Source organism: Eutrigla gurnardus (genome assembly GCF_963514095.1).
Source record: "Eutrigla gurnardus genome assembly, chromosome: 15".
Classification (NCBI taxonomy): domain Eukaryota; kingdom Metazoa; phylum Chordata; class Actinopteri; order Perciformes; family Triglidae; genus Eutrigla; species Eutrigla gurnardus.
In genome coordinates, this window is record NC_139938.1 from 23,135,393 (window position 1) to 23,156,873 (window position 21,481).

Sequence of the window (21,481 nt, forward strand, 5' to 3'; positions counted from 1 at the left end):
GACTGTTGTCACTAAGCATTCTCAATGTGTCCATATGGTTTTCTTTCAACTGTACTGTATGTAATAGAGGGCAAAGAATCTGAAAGGTCTGACATATTTTTCGTGTATCTTGCCAAACCAAACGTGCCTGGCAGATCTCGTGTTGTCTCCATGTTTGTGTCACGCTCACAGCTGAGCAGCTCATTTAATGCATCTAAAGGTCAGATGGTTGAAGACGGTACGAGTGCGTTTACATTTGGTTTATTTTGCAGATTCCCTGGTGCTCAGGTTGTTCCTTGATTGAGTTTCATGACACAAACAACCCGCCCATTTTCATACAGTTGGAGCAGCACTCAGCAATGGTGAAACAGAACGACCTAGTTGGTCTGCATTCATCAGCTAAGCTTCCCGTTTCACATTAAGTTTCCAAATCAAGGAGAAATGTTGGGTTAAGTGTTGTGGGTTCAGTAGCTTTATGTGCTACTTGTATGTCTTATATTGGTTCAAATGTACAGGGACACATGGACATTTTAATTTCAGTCTTTTTTCTTGTCAAGAACTTGAACACAAAAAAGTGACTGCCCTGACACCTCAGGTAGCAACAAAAAACAAGCTGCATATCAGTGTTGCGAGCTGCCACATTCACTTTCAGTCATCCGTGTTCCTGAACATTGTAACAATGCTTGTATCCCTTTAAAGGGCAGCAGAAGGGGTTTCAAAGAAGACAGACTAAGATTTAAAATGTCACTATCTGTTGCAATACAACTGAAATGCCCACAGTGTGAGCGTTTGTTGTAAGCTGTTACATTGAGGGTGGAAGATGACTCGCGGAAACATTGGTTTAACGTGTGTCACTGTAATAAAAAAAGACTGTAAGATACTGTATTTGTTCACTCCCCTTTGTATTCTGGATGTTTGGTAAACGCTGACCGTGTACTTGAGGGACGGGTAAATGCATGTTACTTTTTCAACAAAGTAATTACTGGTTTATAAGGGCATGGCTTTCAACTTAATACTTTTCATTTTGTAGGACCACAACAGTAGAGGTAGCACACGTGCACGTGTCATGTGACCTCAAAAAAGAAGTAACGTTAACAGCCATAAGTATAAAGGTGTCAAAGCCAATTTGACACCTCTGATCAAGCCTTCATCATTTGTTCTTACACCGGATTTGTCCGATTAGCATTAGAGTAACAGCTGCACTAACTGACCTCATACAAGGAGCCTGCAGGCTTTATTTAAACATCAACACTTTCATTAGACTCCATATTAATAGTCTTATTCTTAATTTTATTCTAAAAAAGTACCATTGGTTTCGTTTTTGCCAACTGCAATAGAACATTTTGACCCTTTGTTTGTCCTTAAGCTTGTGATTTACAACCAAAAAATTAATGTAATGCAACTTATACCATCTCTGTGTTCCCCTGAGGTTCCCCTGGGTGCAGCAGCAAACTTGTTTTATTCATGTTGCAAACACTGAAGTATGTGATACGACTGCAGGCAGTTCCCATACTTTACGTGGGTTTATGTTGGGAGAAGTGATCAGACCAGAAAGACTTGAAAGGCTTCACTGGCACTATACTGGTAACCACAATGTGAAGTGAGGACCGTTCAAGATGCTGAACATCATCTCCACTGCACTGCGGACAGCTTCTCAGAGAAATGTAAGTCGACCCTACTTTTACTCTGGAATACCAACGATAGAGCTCCACAGTTTAAGTTCATGCTGAGGCTCGGATGTCTTGATTCCACTTCAGGGCGATTCTGGAGGCTGTAGTTTGTAATGGTGATGTAAAAAGTTGTATTTTACTTAAAAAGTCTATCTGAGGATTCAATGCACTCACTAATGATTTTTCATCTAATCTAATCTTCTGATTTGAAGTATTAACGGACCCATCTGACTATTTTTTCTGTGATTGACTGCTACAGTTTTATTATTTTCATACCTTTTAACTGTATGTAGGCTTATACTACTACTGTCAATAATGGTAGGGAATAATGTGCCTGTCATAGGCCAAAAACAATATAAACCTGCAGAATTACCATGGTGTTAACTATGAATATTAAACCTTTCACTTATCTTGTTGCAGGGAGCTGTAGTGGTGATGTCAGCACGTACACATGCTGACTTCACCTCCCAGGCTACCTTTGAAATAAAGGTAAAACACCTCTCCACACCTTTCTCAAGTAAATACCTACACACTACCTCTTGTGAATTATTATTACCATTTTCCTTCCTTTAGAAATGTGAAGTCCACAAGCTGGATGAGGCCCCGGCCACTCAGGTGCTTCTGACCCGTGAGGAGGCCCTGCAGTACTACCACAGCATGCAAACTATTCGATGTTTGGAGCTGAAGGCTGGACAGCTCTTTAAGCAGAAGATCATCAGAGGTGGTTGCCACTTGTACAACGGCCAGGTGGAGCAGAATTTATATAACTTTATTTAACCTCAGGGAGATTCAATATCATCACAGTCTAGTCGATGTTACATATATAGAGTTTAATTGAAGAAAGGTCTTTTTGTGGGTTAAAACTGTTCTTTTTCGTTGGCTTTTCAATCCTGTAGAATAAATGTCCCAGTTCTGACCGGACAAACTCTTTCTTTCTATTCTGACAGGAAGCTTGTGCAGTTGGTATTGAAGCAGCAATTAACTTAACAGACCACCTGATCACTGCATACCGTTGCCACGGTTTCACCTACACCAGGGGTGGGTCCCTTAAGGAAATTGTGGCTGAGCTTGCTGGTAAGTTTTAAACATACTGTTTAACTCCCCAGAGTTCCTTTTTCTTCACTGCTCCCATTTCTCTGTTTTCAGGCAGAAGAGCGGGTATTTCCAGAGGAAGAGGAGGCTCCATGCACATGTACTCCAAAACCTTCTATGGAGGAAATGGTATTGTTGCATCACAGGTAATGATTAGAATTCATTTCAACATCTGTGGTTGCTCGACTAAAGCCACATAACTAGCCGGCTCTTTGTCTGTGGAAACAGGAAGAACTGGTTCGCGATTGGGCACCGGCTCCGAACCGGCCCTCAAAATGCCTCGGTGGAAAAGGGCCATCAGTTGTCTGTTTTCTTTAACTCCACTGGCTAAACCAATTTAATAGTTTTTACATCTGTTCACCTTTAAAAAAGCCAGTCCAGCCATTTTTGTATTTATTTTAATTTTAGTATTAATACGAATTGCGAGTGATATTTATATCTTAATATCATATGATAGAGTTATTTTCTGGGATCTCCTCTCTAGAAAGCTTAAGAGATACACAACTGTTTTCATCAACTGATATTCAAATAGAATGATCTTTTGTCTGGAATGGTTAAACTGCAATAAGTACTTCATGAATGTTCTTGAGTTGAGATGTGGAACGTTTTAACACTGTTTATGGATGTGATTTACAATTTTAAAAAATGAAGTTGGTGCATGATGAATACAGTCTGTCTGGATTCTCCCGAGGTTCCCCTGGGTGCTGGTTTAGCTCTCGCTTGCAAGTATCAGGGCAAGAGCGAAGTGAGTGTTTGTGTCTATGGCGATGGTGCAGCCAATCAGGTATGTGACAGAACTCATTATTTTTTGCACAATTCACACAGTGAAGTGATTTATTTACTGTCTGTGTTCTGCAGGGGCAGGTTTTTGAGACCTTTAACATGGCAGCTCTTTGGAAGTTGCCCGTCCTCTTCATCTGTGAGAACAACAGGTTTGCCAAAGGTACACCAATGGAGCGAGCCTCTGCGAGCACAGACTTCTACAAGAGAGGAGACTTCATTCCCGGCCTCAGGGTACCGTTCTTCATCATTTCTTCTTTACCTCCCCTGGTAGGAGGACAGTTCGTCTGCATGCTTGTTGTGAAACTACGGTCTCCAGCAACTCCATCATTAATGATGTGTTGATGGTGAAGGCCTACTCCAAGATAAAGTGCTGCCTCGACATATTATCATCTTTATGCATAAACATAGACACTGTCTATGTTTCTGTCTCTGCGTTTATTTTGGTGTAAACCTGTGCCGACATGTGGGTTCCTGTTTAGGTGGATGGGATGGACATTCTGTGCATTCGTGAGGCAACCAGGTTTGCAACCGATCACTGCAGATCTGGGAAGGTTATTAACAGCTATTATTTTCATTTTCATTTTATGTTTTCGCACCTTTTGATATATTTGGTCATGTCTTTATTTCATGCCTCTCTTCCTTCTCAGGGTCCCATCCTCCTGGAGCTGCAGACGTACCGTTTTCTTGGACATGTTGAGGGTGATGCTCACCTGAGGTAAAAGCTCACGTACATTTAAAACATTTGTGTACCTCTTTCTTTTGTATATGTGTCACTGTAGTTAGCAAAAGGGACATTTCACATAAATCAAACATTTTCCATATAAATACGTCATTAACATCCCTGCTCCTGTTTCTCCCTCAGCTATCGCACAAAGGAGGAGGTGGAGGAGGTCTGCAGAAAGAGTGATCCTATCTCTACGCTGAGGAGCCGCATGCTCAGCAACAACATGACCAGCGTGGAGGAGCTCAAGGTAGCACACGTTTCCAAACGTTGAAAAGGTTTAACTGAGGAGGATATAGACGACAACATAGCTCTATGGTCTGAGATGTATAAAGACGAAAAGATATGTAATAGAATTGGTGTGTAGTTACCATGGTGATGTCTCGCTCTCCAAAGAGTGTTACTCCACTTATCTTTTTTGTTTAACAGGCCACAGCCTACACAATGGCCTCTTTACAAAGAGAGTCACGTCCAATGATGGTTTTCCTCTCTGTGACCAACATCTCTCTTATCTGCTGCTCAGACCTTCATCACATTTTAGAATCAACCATATATTCTCACACACTAAGCCTGAACTCTAGCTGGCGCTGATTAAAAATGGCTCTCTGTGTGCTGTCTCTTGTCTGGCTGATAGGGGATCGATGTGGGGATTATCGAAGACATTGAAGAAGCTGCAGAGTTTGCCATCACGAACCCTGAACCCCCGCTGGAGGACCTGTGTAACCACATCTTCTGTAACAATCCACCCTTGGAGGTGCGCGGCACAAACCCATGGACCAAGCTCAAGTCTGTTAGCTAGTTTATTATTCCCTCTTATACATACTCGGCTTTTGTATATGCAATATCTAAACACGGATAAGAAATGTATGGATCAGATAAACAACCATAAAGACATTCATTATGACACTTAATTATAATTAAGTTACGTGTTACATTTGTGTTTTACAGCCGTATATTTTTTAAGTAATGTTGCCCATTGCACAATGACCCTGATGCACTGTTTTTTTATCCATCTGTACATTCAATAAGGTTTTCATGACTCTGTTGTTAATAATGATTATTTAAACTTAAGACTGTGCAGAATGAAAAAGAGATCATTGATCACTGAGCTCTCTTTGGGCAACTTTTCTTTCATTTTAAAAATATTTCCAAACACTCAAAACCTACAGTATTTTTTGTTATGACTGATCTTGGAATTAGGAAGTTAATACAAGCCAGAGCAACCACAGAGGAGAAAAGAGCCTGGAAGAATGCTAGTTTCCATGTATGCAGTTAATACATGGAGGGGGGAAATGTAATGCACTGCTCATGGAAAACGTGCTCTTTATCAGTGAGGCCCCGGACCCTTGACTCCTAAGTCTCACCATGAAAGACCTTGGGGTCTTGACCTCACATTCCATGATGTTGTAGTTCTCTGACTATCTTATCGGCCTCAGACTGCTAGCTCTCTGCACCGATCCTCTTGCAAATGTACAATAAACGAGATAAAGGACAAAGTCGTGGTTAACCTCATTATTTTCATATTATTGTTTTTTATTTAAGTATTTATTTATTCATACATGTTTTAATTTAATTAAGGGAACTTGGTAAAAGAGGAAATAATGTTGCGAGGGAAGTCCGGAGCTAATTAGCTCCAGAAGATGGCAGTAATGCAACCATGTGAATGCCACCTGCTGCAAATCCTGAATCAAGAAGAAGAAGAAGAAGAAGAGGAGGAAGCGGAGGAAGAAGGCTCCTTCAAATCCTGTCAAAAGGCTGCAACTCATTTCCCCCAGTCCGCGGTTGGCTGCGCTCAAAGAGACAATGAAGCTTCTCTCGCGTATTAATATGCAGAAGGAGCTTTTCCGTGCGCTCTGCGGCGCTCTCCTCCTCCTCCTCGCCACAACTGCAGAGGAAGGCGCCAATGTGAAAAACTCCCAGTGTCACAACTACGCGGGAGGACACGTCTATCCCGGGGAGGCTTTCCGGGTGCCCGTGTCCGACCATTCCCTGCACCTCAGCAAAGCCAAGAGTGAGTTTTCTCCGGCGGTGGGAAAGTCGGGCGTTTGCGCAATAAAATGCGCACTGATTTGAGTTTCTCTTCCCGGTGAAGAGAACAGCTGCTGCGGCGTCAGCGTGTCAGGAGGACAATAGAAAGGAACCGCGTCCGTCTGTCGCTTGTGCTTGTGTTTGATTGGCTGTCTTATAGTTTATTTCCTCGGCGGACAGTTTGGAGATGTTCGGGTCACTCACGCGCCGGGCCGAACTTTTAAGCAGATGTTTGTTTTTTCCTAGGACACGTCATTCTATGAACTTCATCGGTTTGCGGTTTCCCTCCGCCCCTTGGACACACATGACCAACTGCTCATAATTACACCGAGACACCATTAGTCCATCCATTGAAGTCACGTGCGCGTTTATGAGTCCATATGTGTAATATACGAGTTAGTCATTATGATTCTGGGCCCTCTCATATAGTCATATAGTCTTTATCTCTGTTTGTCATGCGTCGTCATGGGTTTGTAGACTTTACCCCATGCCACAGTAGTGCGGGGCTATCTGGGTTCACTGGTATTACATTGCCCATTGTAGTTGAGACAAACTTCCATTTGTTATGCATAAGCAATATAAGAGGAAAAGTCTAAAACATACAGATGAGATGGGGAAACTGCAGCTGCCCAAGGAAAACAGGCCTTATCACAACCTAAATGCTTTGCCATCTTCATACAGTAGCATGTATAATAGAATAGATAAAAATAGAAAAAACATTTGAAAGAGCATGAATGCACAAAAAAAGATTAAACCGAGGCCAAAAGTGCATAAAAGTAGTGAATAGTCAAATAGAATTAAGTATTTAAAAAGTTGATAAATGCATGACGATACAAAATATGATTGTAGACATTGTAAAGAGTACAAAAAAACAGGTAAAATGAAAAGTAATTTTCAGTACCTCCCTGAGAATTATGCACCATTCGGTTTAGATGTGAATTTGACAACCTGTTGGCGTTAAATCAACACCTCCTATATGAATCCTGAAGTGATCAGAGTCTCAATGTGCCAATGAACGCCAAAGCAATAATGTTATCTTTCTTACTTCTCTGCAAATGTTTGCTGAAATACTGATGTGACATTTAACCACTTGCAGCATCAAAACAAATGTCGTGAATGTTTTCAGAATGCATCTAAGAGTAATAATTCCTGGGTTTATCAATCTAATGTCTCTTTCTTTCCACCCAAGTTTCAAAGCCTGCGCCGCACTGGGAAGGAACCGCAGTCATTAATGGTGAATTCAAGGAGCTGAAGCTGTCCGACTACAAAGGCAAATATCTCGTGTTTTTCTTCTATCCTCTGGACTTGTGAGTAACGCCTGTGACACGCATTATTACGTCATCACTTCATATGTGTTGCATGAAAGCGAGGTTGTCATGTAAACGTGTTTGCTCGTTTGTCTTTCAGCACATTTGTCTGCCCCACTGAGATAATTGCATTCGGTGATCGTGTGCACGAGTTCCGAGCCATCAATACAGAGGTGGTGGCCTGCTCCGTCGACTCCCAGTTCACCCACCTGGCCTGGTAAGATCGCAAGATGCACTCAGGCTCAAATGGCTTAAGACGAAACCTAATAACAGACGTCCAATAACGCACTTAAGTATAGTGACTGAATAATGGTGTAAATACCTTTAAGTATTCATGCTGGTGCTGTGGTGTACATCATGTAACTGTATACTATTTCTCTTGCTATTAACAGGATCAACACACCCAAGAAGCAGGGTGGACTTGGACCAATGAAAATCCCTCTGTTGTCTGACCTCACTCACCAGATTTCAAAAGACTACGGAGTCTATCTGGAGGACCAGGGACACACACTGAGGTACGGTTTCATTTTTACGCTTTCACGTTTACTTTTATGGCCATCATGAAAGTTTCAGCTGAGCTCGTCATTTTAACAACCGTGTGCAACGGTGATTCAGAGCATCAGTCATAATGGACCGTTGTTACGTTTAGACTCATAATGGCAGGTAGTGAACGGTTGATGCAGAAGATCATGCTTGAATCTCACTCGTCTGGCCGTGTCTCTCTCTCAGGGGCCTCTTCATCATCGATGACAAAGGCACCTTGAGGCAGATCACCATGAACGATCTCCCGGTGGGACGATCGGTGGATGAGACTCTGCGACTTGTGCAGGCCTTCCAGTACACTGACAAGCACGGAGAAGGTGCGAGAACATCGTTTTAACAGCATTACCTGGAAACGGCTGCTGTTCAGTGGAGTCTTTGAGCTGTTTTTGCTTGTGCTGACTGTAATTGTCATTTCCTTCCAGTGTGTCCAGCAGGATGGAAGCCAGGCAGCGACACAGTGAGTACCACGGCAGATTTGGATCCTCTGTCACCAACTACTGTTGTTCTAAGAGAGATGGATCATTCAGATCGAGGACCGTGTATTTGCAAATCGGTCCAGCTAAATAAAAATAATAATGGGTATACACAAAAAGCAAAGACTAGTTTATAATTAAGGATCGGAACAGTCAAATGTATAGTATATTATAGTATGTCTTTTAATAATTGTTTATTCATTTAATGAATTCTCTCCCACAGATCATTCCCGACCCTTCAGGCAAGCTGAAGTATTTTGATAAGCTGAACTGATCTGCGTTCCCGTCATCCCAGTCTGTGAAATCCAGCATTTACTGAAAGTCCAAATAAAAAAGTGTTTTCATAAAGTGCCATCCGTCTGCTTCTTTTAGATTCATCCCGTTAAAGATTGATTTCAAAGCCTGCGTCACTCTGTGAATGAGCAATTGTCACTGATGGGAATTCACCCAGTGGCTGCCAGATGCTCATGAGCAACAACTAGTTACAGAGAGTCATCAGAAGTACAAGCATACATGCTGTAGCAGTTATGTTGTCTGTTTGGAGAAACTATCCACAGGTGCAGTCCATTAAGACAACTTCCCCATAACATTTACTCGGGGATGAAATGAGTTTACATTGGGAGTGAAACTACAAATTGTGGGTAAACAATGTATGTACATCTCCTCGGGTCGACAACATGACATGACTGATTTTTGATGGGAGAACTGGGAATTGAGTGTGAAGTAATAACTGAAACCTACCAGACAACTTGCCTGTGCTGAGGTTTTTCATGTAGGTGACATTAGCTGACTGGGAGAAAAAAGTTGAAGCAAAGTTGCGGCGTGTATATATATTCTGGACGTCCAGTAGGTGCATTGATTTCAGAACAGTGCAGGCAGGAAGTGGCATGACTGACTTCTAGCACTTTTGTACAAATGACCCAACTCTTTGAGAATACCATGGCATGTAAAATGTCATGTTTGTCACGGTGGCCATCTAGAGTCTTAAATCGCCACATCACAGCTTGTCTCTAAGTGACCACATAATGAGTTAATCTGTCACCTGCCCGTTCCTGGCTGTTAATAATCTAACATGTCCCAAATCACTTTACATTTTTATTGGAGGTGCAAACCATTAACAACATATTATATAAATAGGACCATCAATAGGTCAATAAAAGTTGTGTTTTCTGATCTCAGCAAATCATTGTTTGACTGTGTCTGAGAAGAAAATGTGACCCACTGAAAAACAATTGTACTGTCAAATGTATAGATTACATTTAACAATGCATAATGGTTATTGATTACTCAGTTCTACATGCATTATGTGCACTGGGCTTTTATTCCAGGTCTGGTTAATATTTACCTTTCAAACAACATCCAAATGAAGCACAGTGAAAAAAGAACACGATAAGGAGTCAACAATAAAAAGAAAGAAACAGGACGCAGGGGCCTGCTTGACCATATAAGGATAGCTGAACAGGTTTACCAGAAATCTATAAAAAGGGAAGTCACTGAAGCTCCTGTACCACTCGTGACACAGCCGATGTAGTTCAGTATACGGTTCCTATATTCTTTGCCCGGGGATGACCTCCTGAGGAGCGAATGAAGAAACAAATTTTGCTTTTATTCACATTCAGAGGATTAATACGCAAAGGGAAAAAGGGAAAAAGAAGAAAATGGCCAGTTTTATATTACGGAAAGCTGAACCCAAGGATGTTACCGATTTAATGCGACTCATAAAGGTAAGCCATGTGTTTTAACAAGCAAAAGGACATTTGGGCCGTTTGACAGGAGATATATTATCTCTGTTATTGAATTGTTTTAATGTTAAAACGCATAATTCATGCCTTTCTTTTTGTTCTTGCCTTTTAGGAACTTGCTAAATTTGAGGAAATGGAGGAGAAGGTCATGCTGACCGAGAAAGGTATTTCAACCCACATGATGAAGTACATTGTGTGCATATATTTAACTTGGATTTTCAAAGAAATGTTTTCAATCGGCATACATTCTTATGAAGTCATTGTCCCGCTTGTAGATCTACTTGAGGATGGCTTTGGAGAACAACCATTCTACCACTGTTTAGTTGCTGAAGTCCCAAAAGAGCACAGCTCAGAAGGTAAAAAAAAAACATGCCTCTTAAAGATAAAATCTACAATTTAAGAGTTGTATTCCTTAAAAAATAGGTCAACCTTTTAAATCCCACCGCTAACCTGTGGTGTTTTCTTCTAGGCCACACTGTGATTGGCTTTGCCATGTATTACTTCACCTATGACCCTTGGACTGGAAAGCTGCTGTACTTGGAAGACTTCTATGTCATGCAGGAGTTTCGTGGTAAGATTGCAGACTGCTGTTGTATAAGGTGGTTAAGGTTAATAAGTGACAGAGAAAGACTTGAGGGGCATTTTTGCAGACAGTCTGTTTTAATTGAACTCTCCACATTTAATCTTTCACTAGGTTTTGGCATTGGTTCACAAATCCTGAAGGTTCTGAGTGAGGTACGGTAACCAATGTACAGTTAATCTGCTCAGATTCAACTTTGTTTGAACGGCATTCAACACTTCACATTTCCTTGTTTGTTTCTCTCCCCATAGACGGCAGTGAAGACTCGCTGTAGCGGCATGCACTTCATTGTAGCCGAAAACAACACAAAGTCCATTGAGTTCTACAAGCGAAGAGGAGCAGCTGATCTCTCCTCCGAGGAGGGCTGGCGTCTTTTTGAGATCGAAAAGGAGGATCTGCTGAAAATGACTACCAAATAGAGTTTACTGTTTATTGACTTGTACGTTCTGTTGGTGATGGCAATAATAATGTGTTGTTTGATCAGTGATTTGGCACAGTATTAATAAATACATTTAAAACTGTTATTGTTATAAGAATGTCGTATAACCATGTGATTTAAGTGTTTTAATGACTTTAGTATTTCCACTGATGACCTAAACAGGGCCTAAAGCTATCCTGCAGAACAGCTAACCGTTATCAGGGGCCCTCTGCACATGATGTCTTGTATTACATGTTTTCAATGACGCGTTATCTCCTGTGCCTTTAAAAGACTCAAGTCACAACAATGATTTGAGCACTTTCTCTGTAGCATCCTCATAGTTGTTGCACTGTAACTGCTCCTCTTGGCCAAGATTAAAAGTCAGACTTCGACTTTACTTTTGTCTCCGATCTCCTCCTTGGGTGAATTTATTCGTTTACGAGAAAATTATTAAAACAGTTATCTTTGATAATAAATGGTTTCTTCTGGTTTTAATGCATCTGAATCTCTGCTGATTAGTGAATGAGGTGTGGGAATAATTGCTAACTGTACTGCCAGAGGCCTGAATTTGTAAAATTATCTATTGATTTGAGAAGAATCACAAAGAATAAACATGATTTTGTGTATTAGAATTTATTTTTTTCACACTAATTTATCAAACATCTCGAGACACGTGTTTCATGATGCACTTGAGTAATTAATACTTTTAATAATAACTTCTGGGTACCCAGGAATTAACCTTTGGTAGTAATTACAATGACAGCGTTAATCCTTGTGTGCCAGTAGTTTACAATCAGTGGTGGAAGTGTTGAGATAATTTAATTAAAAAATGATGTGCTTGAAATTGAAATAAAGCAGCATTATCAGCAACATGTATTTCACAAGTAAAAGTTGCAATTATACAGCAGAATGGTCCCTTTCAATGTTTTGTTATATGTTGTAATATTCAATTATTAACTGGAACTAATTTAAACTATTTCACATGCTGTTAGTTTAAAACAAATGCATTGTGTGTTATAGGCGGATAGCCACTTTATATGTAATAGACTATATTCATTTGTAATTTTTATTTTTTTTAAATTTAATTAGCAGTGTGATAATAGAAAAATAATTTAAAATAAAATGTCCCTCTAAAATGTGGAATGGAAATACTCAAGTTAAGTAAAAGTCATTCACTTGTAATTGTAGCACTATTTACAAAATAAATAATAAAATAATAATTTAATAATCATATTTTTTAACCACGAGTTTGAGTTATTTGTGAATAAGCAATTGTGATTAAACAACACTGGGATGAAACTGATACTGTGACAGGGTGTTTCATAGGAAACCAGTCAGCGGTTTGTTTAAATGCTGGATGCTCCGTCTCGAGGTCATAGTTTAATCACTTTTTATTGTCCACCTCTCCGCTGCATGCAAGCCTGCTGTTTGAGGAGCCGAAGCAGTCCTCAGCCCATCACTAGCTTCAGCGACCTCGGGGCATAAACTAATTAATTAAAATTAACACTACAGTGCACGTATCGACATAACCCGTTCGAACGGCGGTCCTCAGATTATGGCCTGTTTGGTGCCTGCCGGTGTGATTTCCACCACAACCCTTCCGCATTTTCCTGCTGCTCTCGGGCTGTGACGTGTCGTGCTGACGGCGGCCTCGGAGCTGGAGGAGCAGGGGGCTCTAGCATGACACGATCTGGCTCCAGACGTCCTGCTTTGCTTTCAGCTGAGCTCCAGAAACAACCCCTAACCCCTCCTTCTCGGCTCCTCTCCGGCCCGCCCAAATAACACAAAATTCCCGACTGAATCTTTGCCCGAGTCGGGGGGGGAACCAGGCGGCCTGGGAAGCCGAGGCGCGGACGGAGGCCATCCCTGCAGCATACATCTGGTACGCGGATCATTTTTGCTCCCGGGGCTCCCGTTTGCAGAGCTATGTTTGCATTTGTGCGTGTCCGTGTCTCTTTGTTTTGCATGCGTGTGATATTTTAATTTATGTCTTCATTGTCACCGAGAGGCCGCAAAGGGTTGGGCCTTTTCTTCTCAGGCCCGGGCCTCAATAGAGGCCGTAATTGGTAATTCAGGCCTATCCGGTTAGCTTGCTAGCTAGCTTACTGAAAAGCACCTTTTCTTGTCGCTAGTCGCAGTTGGCTAACGTTATTTGTGATCGAATTTACATTTATACGTGACTTATCGTCCTTAGAAGCGTAATTAACGTTTCGCATAGCACAGGGGTCTTTTCAGTTGGTGTCTTAAATTAGCATTCGTCCAGACGCGAAGCTAACAAAATGGCGGACGCTAACGTTAGTGTAATGACAATCGGTTGTAGAAAACGAGTGAGTTTAGCCATTCTCCCGCTAGCTGGCTACATAGCTGCATCAATGCAACGCACAGCGTAACATTGCTTATATATTGCGTGGTTGTATTTAACTAAATACATGTCGGTGCAATCTCCTGTTCTTTAAAAAAGTGTGTTTTGGCCGCGACAGTTGGGTTTTTGCGTGTGCAATGAGTCCTCACGCTGCTCCAGTGGTCAGTTGAAGACATTACCGTTAACGTTAAGACCCTCATATGGGGTTTGTTTAGTCTGGCAGGAATGACTAACTAAATCGCTCCGATCTCCACGGTAGGTTTTTGATGTATTGGCGGGATCTTTCTGCACACCGATGCGCTGTGTTGTGCGCCAGATCTCCACACACCGTTGTCATAATTTTCCACCTGGAGGTGGGGGATGGTACATTCAGGGGGAATTAAATGGCACCCCGGCTGTATCTTCCACACCACTGTTTACATCTCCGCATCCCCATGTGTGTGTGTGCGCTCGCGCGTGTTTGACAGGGAGACATTCTTTTTGTCACACATCTGTCCATCATCTCCCTGGCGAAGCTAGCGTTAGTGGCAAATGGGCTGAAATATTATTTTAGTTTTGGTGGCTGAGGTATAATGCAGACTATTATGGCCGTTTGACTTACTGTCCTTTGCCGCAGACACAAGCTAACACTGCAAAAACTACATTCTTAATAGTAATGTGACCACTTCAATGTTTCACCCTTTAAAAATACAGTAAATGTTGCCCCTGTGGCCAGTTTTCTTCCCAGCATATTTGTCTCTATCAGGTGACCTTATATTTGAGTGGAATAAAATGTCAAAACAAATGAAACTTTCAACAGAGGAACTTGTTTGTTGCAGCAGCAGGATACAGAAAAGCACAGTGGCATATAAAACAGCAGTTAATACATAACAACAACAATATGAAATTATGCAATATTTATCATACATATACATGTTAATGGGGAATGGCTATTGAAATGTTTTTGTACTAATGGTTATTCACTAAAAAGAACTGAAGTGCAAATAATTAAAAAAACAGCCCTTCAATGCATGTCATGGTGATACAGATTTGTTTGCATTTCATTTGCGACCAAATATTGAGGTTTGAAACTGAGCTATATTTCTTGTGGAAAGTGTCACATGTGCACTATATTCACGTTATTTATCCCACAGAAACCAACACATACAGTATACTGCAAAATTATTCAACACTGGACTGTAACTTACCGTTTAGGTTAATACAAAAGGTTGGCATCAGGTTTGATAATCTGCAGCACCTGATTTCCTGTTGTCTGTAATGACCATGAACATAGTTTTGCTTGTGGGTTGGTGCAGAATTAATTTCTAGAGATTCACAGTAATGGTGCATACACAGCACAAAGGTTAACAACTTGTTTAAGACAATTGTCAATGCATATCATTCTATATTATGTGTTTTTTTTAGTTGAGTGACCTGCAGTGCATTGGTCACGTCTGCTAGATGAGCTCATACTAAATAATTAGATATTGATTAAGAGTGACTAATCTGTCACTTCTTAAGATTAATGGGGTTTGTATGTTTCTTCTGTTTAGCTTTTGTACCCTGAAAGGTCTAAACTTTCTGTAATTTGCTTTCAGCTGTCCAGTAACAAATGCAGTGTGAGGACAATGGATGAGGATGTCACCAGGCTTGCAATACATTCTGAAGAGCCTAAAATAATATTACACGGATCGGGTAATTAGCCCTGTTAATGTTTTTTAATTATGTCAGTTGGAAATCAGTAACAACAGTTAACATTTCCATTTAAAACATCCACACACAACAATCTGATTAACTGGGTAACCCTGCTTCTTCCAGATGACGGTGGTGCCGGCGGGCAGGAGTTTGTTGTGGAGCTTCAAGAGACTGTGTTGGTGTCAGAAGGCGAGGGGGAAGGCATGGCAGTTCACAGGTTTGCCCCGGATGAGCTGGTCATCCAGGATGCTGTTGAGGATGTGGTTTCTGAGTATGTGCACTGTGATGAAGATGAAGATGTCGCAGTCGAAACCTGCGTGATGGCTCTTGATGGTGACGAAGAAGGTGTTGCCATGGGAGACATCCCTGAAGATGGGCTGGACCCAGAGCAGCAAGAGGACGACCAAGATGGATGTGGAGATTATCTAATGATATCCTGTAAGATTCTGTCTGCTGTGCTGGGAGAGAAATTAAATGTGCCATTCTTCCACCGAAACACTTGTCTTAAATTAAAATCTAATGTGTGTTCCCCTTGCTAGTGGACGAAGCAGGCAAAATGGTGTCTGAGGATGGAACGGAGGTAACAGTGGAGGGAGCTGTGGAGGACCAAGAAGTGGAGAAGGATGAGGATGGGCAGGATGTGATAAAGGTGTACATCTTCAAGGCTGATTCTGGGGAGGATGACATGGGTGAGTAGCGGTTAACCTCTGGTAGGAATAATGCAGAGTGTAATTATAGCCTGAATACTAGTGATTGCCAAAAACACATTAGATGTGAGTTTTGTTCCTGAAAGGGATTTAAAATAGTCTTAGAATATACTTTATTACAACACTAAATAATATACATGGAAGTCTGCACCAATCTAGATCGATGCTAGTATTTTCTATTACATCAACAACTAAGCACAGATAAGATATAGGAGAATATATATATATTGCAAAAAATGTTCTATGAATTGTGTTATTGATTAGAAGAACTTGCTCTTTTGTGAAGGTTCTTGGCCTAATGTAATATTTTCTGTCCTACATGTGAAAACATGGTTTCTGCAAGACTGGTTTTCCAGCATACTATCATGTTTTGGCTAATATCATTGTGAAACGATTATTACATTTTTCAAAAGGTATTTTAATGTATTGAGGATAACCCTAGGAAGAGTTTGAAGGCTTGGTTTTCCACAGATTGATAATTGAAAAGTGAGACATTTGCCCAAAATTGGAGGATATACAAGGTGTTTTTAATTGTGCAGGAGAGTCAGTTGACATCAGCGATGGAGACACGGAGAGTGTGGCGTTAACAGAGTCTTCAGGCCGAACGCTCAGAGAGAAGATGGTTTACATGTCTGTCGGGGATTCTCATCACAATCAAGGAAACCATGGTGAGTCATTGAGATCCAACGAGTGGGGATGACTTTCATGAAAGTAAACATTACTAGTTTTTTTGGTTTGTACATGTTGGGCTCATCTACAGGTGGGTCCAAGGTGACTGATGAGGTTTATATGGAGGTGGTGGTAGGAGGCGAAGAGCCAGTAACTCACGACCGCTCGTATGACAGCGTGTCTCTAAGCAAGGACTTCATGCCTGTGGCCTGGGCAGCTGCTTATGGTCAGCACCCCTGTCTATTAAATTGCTTTTGAAACAACACTGGAAGCCTGTGCATCAACCACGTCTCTGAGTGTCTTGGCTTAAGCTTTACGGATGCTAGTTTTGTTTATTTTTCTGGCTAAAAACAATCCTTTGGTCTCACAGGTGCAGAGGATAGCGAGAGTTGTGAAAACAGAAACGGTGCAGCCAGTGCACTGCTGCACATTGATGAATCTGACGGGGTCGATGAAATCAATAGACAACGCAACAAGAGCAAGAGACGGTCGGAGCCTCGCCAGGTACAGACAGGTAAGAACAACACAAAGTTCATGGATGTTCATAGGCCAGTTGTGAATGTGAATGTCCTGTTTCTCATCACACCATAAAGATGCCCGTTAGATCATAACCGGAACAGTGGAGTTTGTTCAGAGTTCAGCAGTAGCAGAAAGGATGCAGTAAAGCATTTGTCTTGTCAGCTGTTGCCTTTACATTCGTTTATCCTGTTGATGCCACTGTATTGCTTTCATGCAAGAATGGCTGCACCCAACAATAAAAAAATAAAAAAAGGAAGATATTCTGAATTATTCTAATGACTAATTTATCAATTAATCAAAAGGTTTGTTTTGTTACCTCAATAAAACAGCCCAAAATACACAATCAAAACCTATAGTCATATAGAGGAATTTTAAACGCTGAAAGCAACACTTTCCCTGAACTGCAGAATAAACATTTTTAAACTTGACTTAGAACTTAAAATGGTTATGACATGGCTGGATGGATGTTATGCAAATCGATGTATGTCTGTAATCTATTACATCGATGACTTGCCCCAGCCTTACGTACAAGAAAAGACTATACAACACTACTTGTCTCACCATCCACTCCAATTGCAATACAGCGTACTGTGACATGGTGTTAGCCTGTTTCTCTCCAGCCCTCCCTGTGACTTGCAGCAGTGGGTAAACTGCTGCTCTAACTTTTGTCCTTTGCACAGGCTTATCGGCCGTTTATTGTGCTCTGTCACAATAACATTAGCTTACTTTAGCTCGTTTATAATTGACATGTATATCCTGATTCCAGATGGTATTAATCTTTAATTTCTGCACTCCCACATTTGTTGTCTGAAGTTGTCAAAGATTGTTATGCAACATACAAAGGATAATTATATTAATACCAATATTGTGTTGCTGCTTGTATTATTTATTGATTCATTGATTGATTCTACATTTTTCCATACATTGACACTTAACTTGTCATTCATCCAAATTGTTTTCAATGGGATTGTTTAGTAAACGAATATATGGTTCCTATTATTTATTATTATTTTAAAAGTATTTAAACACCAAAAATGTAAGATGACCAAAAGTTTACTTGACAAACAAGATGATGGACACATTGTCATTTCTGTCTCCCTCTTGTCATTTTTCTATCCAGCCATCATCATCGGTCCATATGGTCAGCCTCTGACCGTTTACCCCTGCATGCTTTGTGGTAAAAAGTTCAAGTCGCGAGGTTTCCTGAAACGCCACACCAAGAATCATCACCAGGATGTTCTGACGAGGAAAAAGTACCAATGTACAGACTGTGAATTCACCACCAACAAGAAAGCCAGCCTCCACAACCATATGGAGGTGCACGCTCTGAGCAGCAAGGCCCCTTTCGAGTGTGAAATGTGTGGCAAGGAGTTCCACCAGCAGGCGGCGTTGTTCTCTCACAGACTGCAGCACCACCACCGAGAGCCCAAGAGCCAGCCGCCTCCAACGCCCACCAAGATGCATAAATGCAAGTTCTGTGACTATGAAACGGCTGAGCAAGGACTGCTCAATCGGCACTTGTTGGCGGTTCACAGTAAAAGCTTCCCCCACATCTGTGTGGAATGTGGAAAAGGCTTTCGACACCCTTCGGAATTGAAGAAACACATGCGCACACACACAGGTGAGAAGCCTTACTCCTGCCTGTACTGCGACTACAAGTCGGCCGATTCCTCCAATCTCAAGACGCACATCAAGACTAAGCATAGCAAAGAGATGCCATACAAATGTGAGCGCTGTTTCCAGACCTTTGCAGAGGAGGAGGAGCTAATACAGCACGGACTAACGCACGAGGAGAATAAGACCCACCATTGTGCCCACTGTGATCACAAAAGTTCCAACTCCAGTGACCTGAAACGCCATATCATATCTGTTCACACTAAGGACTATCCACATAAATGTGCCATCTGTGGTAAAGGATTCCACCGCCCCTCTGAACTGAAGAAGCACTCAGTATCCCACCGCACCAAGAAACTCCATCAGTGCCGGCACTGCAACTTCAAAATTGCAGACCCTTTTGTTCTCAGTCGCCATATCTTGTCTGTCCACACGAAGGAGCAACAGGCCTCTCCTGAAAAGAGTGAGTCTAAGAGGACAGAGACGCATACTCCTGTTGTGACACCTAAAAAGTCTGCACCTAGCAGCGCGTCCAGCGCTGCTGGCCCGCCTGGCAGAGTCAGTGCAGCCAGCTTAGCCAGCAGCGTGACTGTAGTTATTGGCAAAGGACAAAAAGAAAGGAGAATTTACCAGTGCCAGTACTGCGACTACAGCACCGGTGATGCTTCAGGTTTCAAGCGACACGTGATTTCCATTCACACAAAAGACTACCCGCACCGCTGCGAGATCTGTTCAAAAGGCTTCCGACGACCCTCGGAGAAGAACCAGCATATCATGCGCCACCACAAGGACGTGGTGCAGGGAGAGTGACTCTGACTGAGCCAAATACTGTGCCACAACAAAGAACAATGTTGAAGTAAACATCACACCCCAATCTCTGCACCCTCAGCGTGACACCAGTCGCATTGAAATAATGTGGCGCGTGTGCTTGCTGCACTTAGTCCGTTCTATTGTTTTTGGTCTTTTTTGATCCTCAGCCTAATGTTCAGAAATGTATACACATGTACATAACATTATTGCTCTGTCCGAGTTAGCAACAGAACCCCTCCGTAGACTTGCACTTTTAACTGCATGTCCCTTTGCTGGTGACAGTGTGCATGGCAGATTGTGCAGGTGTCTCTTTGTAGATATACATTTTTAATTTTGCTGGCAGCAATCAGTTGTCGATCACAATGGTCCTAATTATTTGTCTCAAAACTGAAGTGTGATTTGCAAAACATGCGTCATTTTCAAAAATGTACTAAACACAGTAGTATGGACTAGCAACCTGTTCCCTGTAGCACTTGCCATCTTGGTAAAGATCATGAATGCAGTAATCGGGTCATGTGTGGTATGTGCGTTTATAAGAGAGAGAGAGCGAGAGAGAGGAAGATTGAATGACAAACAAGCATCTGTTGTGCTTCCTGGTGCTCCAACCCCACCACTCTGTAAAATAGTGCTTTTTGTTTGTGTTGTTAAAAACACAAGGCAGGCTGCTTACAGCACTCGGAGAAAAGAAACAATCACTCTTAGCTTTGTACACAGCAGTCTGCGATCATTTAATCAATACAAACTACACAGTGAAATAGTGGATGTGTCATGCTAGTGAATACAAGTTCACATATGCACCTATATCACAATGTCATCATTATCCCATCACTCGATTATCATATACCTATGATATTTCAGTTTCAAGCCAATAAGTGTACCCGTGAGTTGTTTAGAAGCGCCCAAAGCAGTAGAGCTGAAGCCCTGGATGGGGCTACTTTTAATCCATCCATGCTACCTGGAGAGTGAAATCCCATTAATTTGGGGAAAAACTGATTGTGATGAGAAAAAAAGTATGTCCTCACCATTATTACTAATGACAAGCTACTTTATTTGTTATTTTTTATCTGAACAAACTCGTTTCTTATATGAATTGACATGTTATCTGTTAAATCACAGAAAAGGAGCATACTCTACAAGCTCCAATATGATACCAATATTGGGCTTGGTTTTAAAGTAAACAATTAACTTCAGTGTCCCAATCTATATCTGTCTGGCCTAAATAGGAATCATACAGTGTAACTGGTGCTGCTGTTATGAAACTATGGACTGAACTCTTTGTTTTCACCCTCACAGATGTACTTTTGCCAGTAGAAAGGGAAAACGTAAATCTTTCTAGATGCAACTTCAGAAGACAGGTGCTGGTGGTGTACTTGTACTATGGCTTTTTACATTTTTTTTTGTTATCACCTGTGATTATTCCTGTTTTTATATTTATTTCATTTACAAGTTGTTGTATAGTTAAGTGTAACTAGACTTCTATGGGACGTAAATTATTGTTTTGTATACAAATCTGTACAAAGCGTGTAGATGTAAACACTTGATAAAAAGGAAATCTGAACTGTGTTGTTATGGATGTACTTCAACGTATTTGTTAAAAAAGGTAATAAAATGCAAAGTATTTTAGCCTTTTTGTCTTCTATTTGCCCACCACTCAAGTGTCCTACCGCTGAGAAATGTGTTTGACACTAGACCGTTGTATTACGGTGTAGTTCCTGGTTATGTTAACAGTGAGCCTGACTCAACAAAACGCATCGTATGTGTCCTCGAGGTCTGGCAGATGCATCATATCC

The 21,481-nt window shown here is 41.4% G+C and overlaps 4 protein-coding genes across 6 annotated transcripts; all 4 read left to right on the forward strand.

Annotated features, from left to right (window-relative positions):
* Nucleotides 1-99: 99 nt before the first annotated feature.
* Nucleotides 100-5,690, forward strand: LOC311025684 (pyruvate dehydrogenase E1 component subunit alpha, mitochondrial-like). Its single transcript, XM_084028754.1, has 11 exons — nt 100-1,643; nt 2,070-2,138; nt 2,223-2,396; nt 2,597-2,723; nt 2,796-2,887; nt 3,433-3,525; nt 3,600-3,839; nt 4,004-4,075; nt 4,172-4,239; nt 4,387-4,495; nt 4,880-5,690. Exons 1-11 carry the CDS (start codon nt 1,596-1,598, stop codon nt 5,042-5,044), a joined length of 1,257 nt encoding a protein of 418 aa, XP_083884880.1. The 5' UTR covers nt 100-1,595; the 3' UTR covers nt 5,045-5,690.
* A 257-nt stretch (nt 5,691-5,947) lies between these two features.
* On the forward strand, nt 5,948-8,944 carry prdx4 (peroxiredoxin 4). The gene is made up of 7 exons (XM_084028806.1): nt 5,948-6,256; nt 7,463-7,580; nt 7,681-7,797; nt 7,973-8,095; nt 8,310-8,440; nt 8,546-8,580; nt 8,820-8,944. The coding sequence occupies exons 1-7, from the start codon at nt 6,049-6,051 to the stop codon at nt 8,868-8,870; spliced, it is 783 nt and encodes a 260-aa protein (XP_083884932.1). The 5' UTR covers nt 5,948-6,048; the 3' UTR covers nt 8,871-8,944.
* Nucleotides 8,945-10,089: 1,145 nt separating this feature from the next.
* Nucleotides 10,090-11,442, forward strand: LOC311026295 (diamine acetyltransferase 1-like). 2 transcript variants are annotated; one of them, XM_084029761.1, is made up of 6 exons: nt 10,092-10,320; nt 10,451-10,502; nt 10,614-10,694; nt 10,808-10,909; nt 11,033-11,073; nt 11,170-11,442. In XM_084029761.1, exons 1-6 carry the CDS (start codon nt 10,255-10,257, stop codon nt 11,335-11,337), a joined length of 510 nt encoding a protein of 169 aa, XP_083885887.1. In that variant the 5' UTR covers nt 10,092-10,254; the 3' UTR covers nt 11,338-11,442. The 2 variants fall into 2 exon arrangements, with proteins under 2 accessions (XP_083885886.1, XP_083885887.1); XM_084029760.1 differs by having other exon boundaries at nt 10,090-10,320; nt 10,808-11,073.
* A 1,448-nt stretch (nt 11,443-12,890) lies between these two features.
* On the forward strand, nt 12,891-21,314 carry LOC311026069 (zinc finger Y-chromosomal protein 1). 2 transcript variants are annotated; one of them, XM_084029392.1, is made up of 8 exons: nt 12,891-13,218; nt 15,276-15,372; nt 15,496-15,810; nt 15,912-16,061; nt 16,619-16,747; nt 16,840-16,974; nt 17,119-17,262; nt 18,388-21,314. In XM_084029392.1, exons 2-8 carry the CDS (start codon nt 15,306-15,308, stop codon nt 19,689-19,691), a joined length of 2,244 nt encoding a protein of 747 aa, XP_083885518.1. In that variant the 5' UTR covers nt 12,891-13,218; nt 15,276-15,305; the 3' UTR covers nt 19,692-21,314. The 2 variants fall into 2 exon arrangements, with proteins under 2 accessions (XP_083885518.1, XP_083885517.1); XM_084029391.1 differs by lacking the exon at nt 16,840-16,974 and having other exon boundaries at nt 12,896-13,218.
* The last annotated feature ends 167 nt before the right edge of the window (nt 21,315-21,481 follow it).

Coding starts and splice junctions, on each gene's coding strand:
- LOC311026295 (XM_084029760.1), top strand. CDS start 10,255: ATGGCCAGTTTTATATTACGGAAAGCTGAACCCAAGGATGTTACCGAT. Junction 10,321..10,450: donor ATTTAATGCGACTCATAAAG/GTAAGCCATGTG, acceptor CTTGCCTTTTAG/GAACTTGCTAAATTTGAGGA. Junction 10,695..10,807: donor AAAAGAGCACAGCTCAGAAG/GTAAAAAAAAAA, acceptor GTTTTCTTCTAG/GCCACACTGTGATTGGCTTT.
- LOC311026069 (XM_084029392.1), top strand. CDS start 15,306: ATGGATGAGGATGTCACCAGGCTTGCAATACATTCTGAAGAGCCTAAA. Junction 15,373..15,495: donor AATAATATTACACGGATCGG/GTAATTAGCCCT, acceptor TGCTTCTTCCAG/ATGACGGTGGTGCCGGCGGG. Junction 16,748..16,839: donor TCACAATCAAGGAAACCATG/GTGAGTCATTGA, acceptor GCTCATCTACAG/GTGGGTCCAAGGTGACTGAT.
- LOC311025684 (XM_084028754.1), top strand. CDS start 1,596: ATGCTGAACATCATCTCCACTGCACTGCGGACAGCTTCTCAGAGAAAT. Junction 2,139..2,222: donor AGGCTACCTTTGAAATAAAG/GTAAAACACCTC, acceptor TCCTTCCTTTAG/AAATGTGAAGTCCACAAGCT. Junction 4,496..4,879: donor CCAGCGTGGAGGAGCTCAAG/GTAGCACACGTT, acceptor TCTGGCTGATAG/GGGATCGATGTGGGGATTAT.
- prdx4 (XM_084028806.1), top strand. CDS start 6,049: ATGAAGCTTCTCTCGCGTATTAATATGCAGAAGGAGCTTTTCCGTGCG. Junction 8,096..8,309: donor GACCAGGGACACACACTGAG/GTACGGTTTCAT, acceptor TCTCTCTCTCAG/GGGCCTCTTCATCATCGATG. Junction 8,581..8,819: donor GGAAGCCAGGCAGCGACACA/GTGAGTACCACG, acceptor TCTCTCCCACAG/ATCATTCCCGACCCTTCAGG.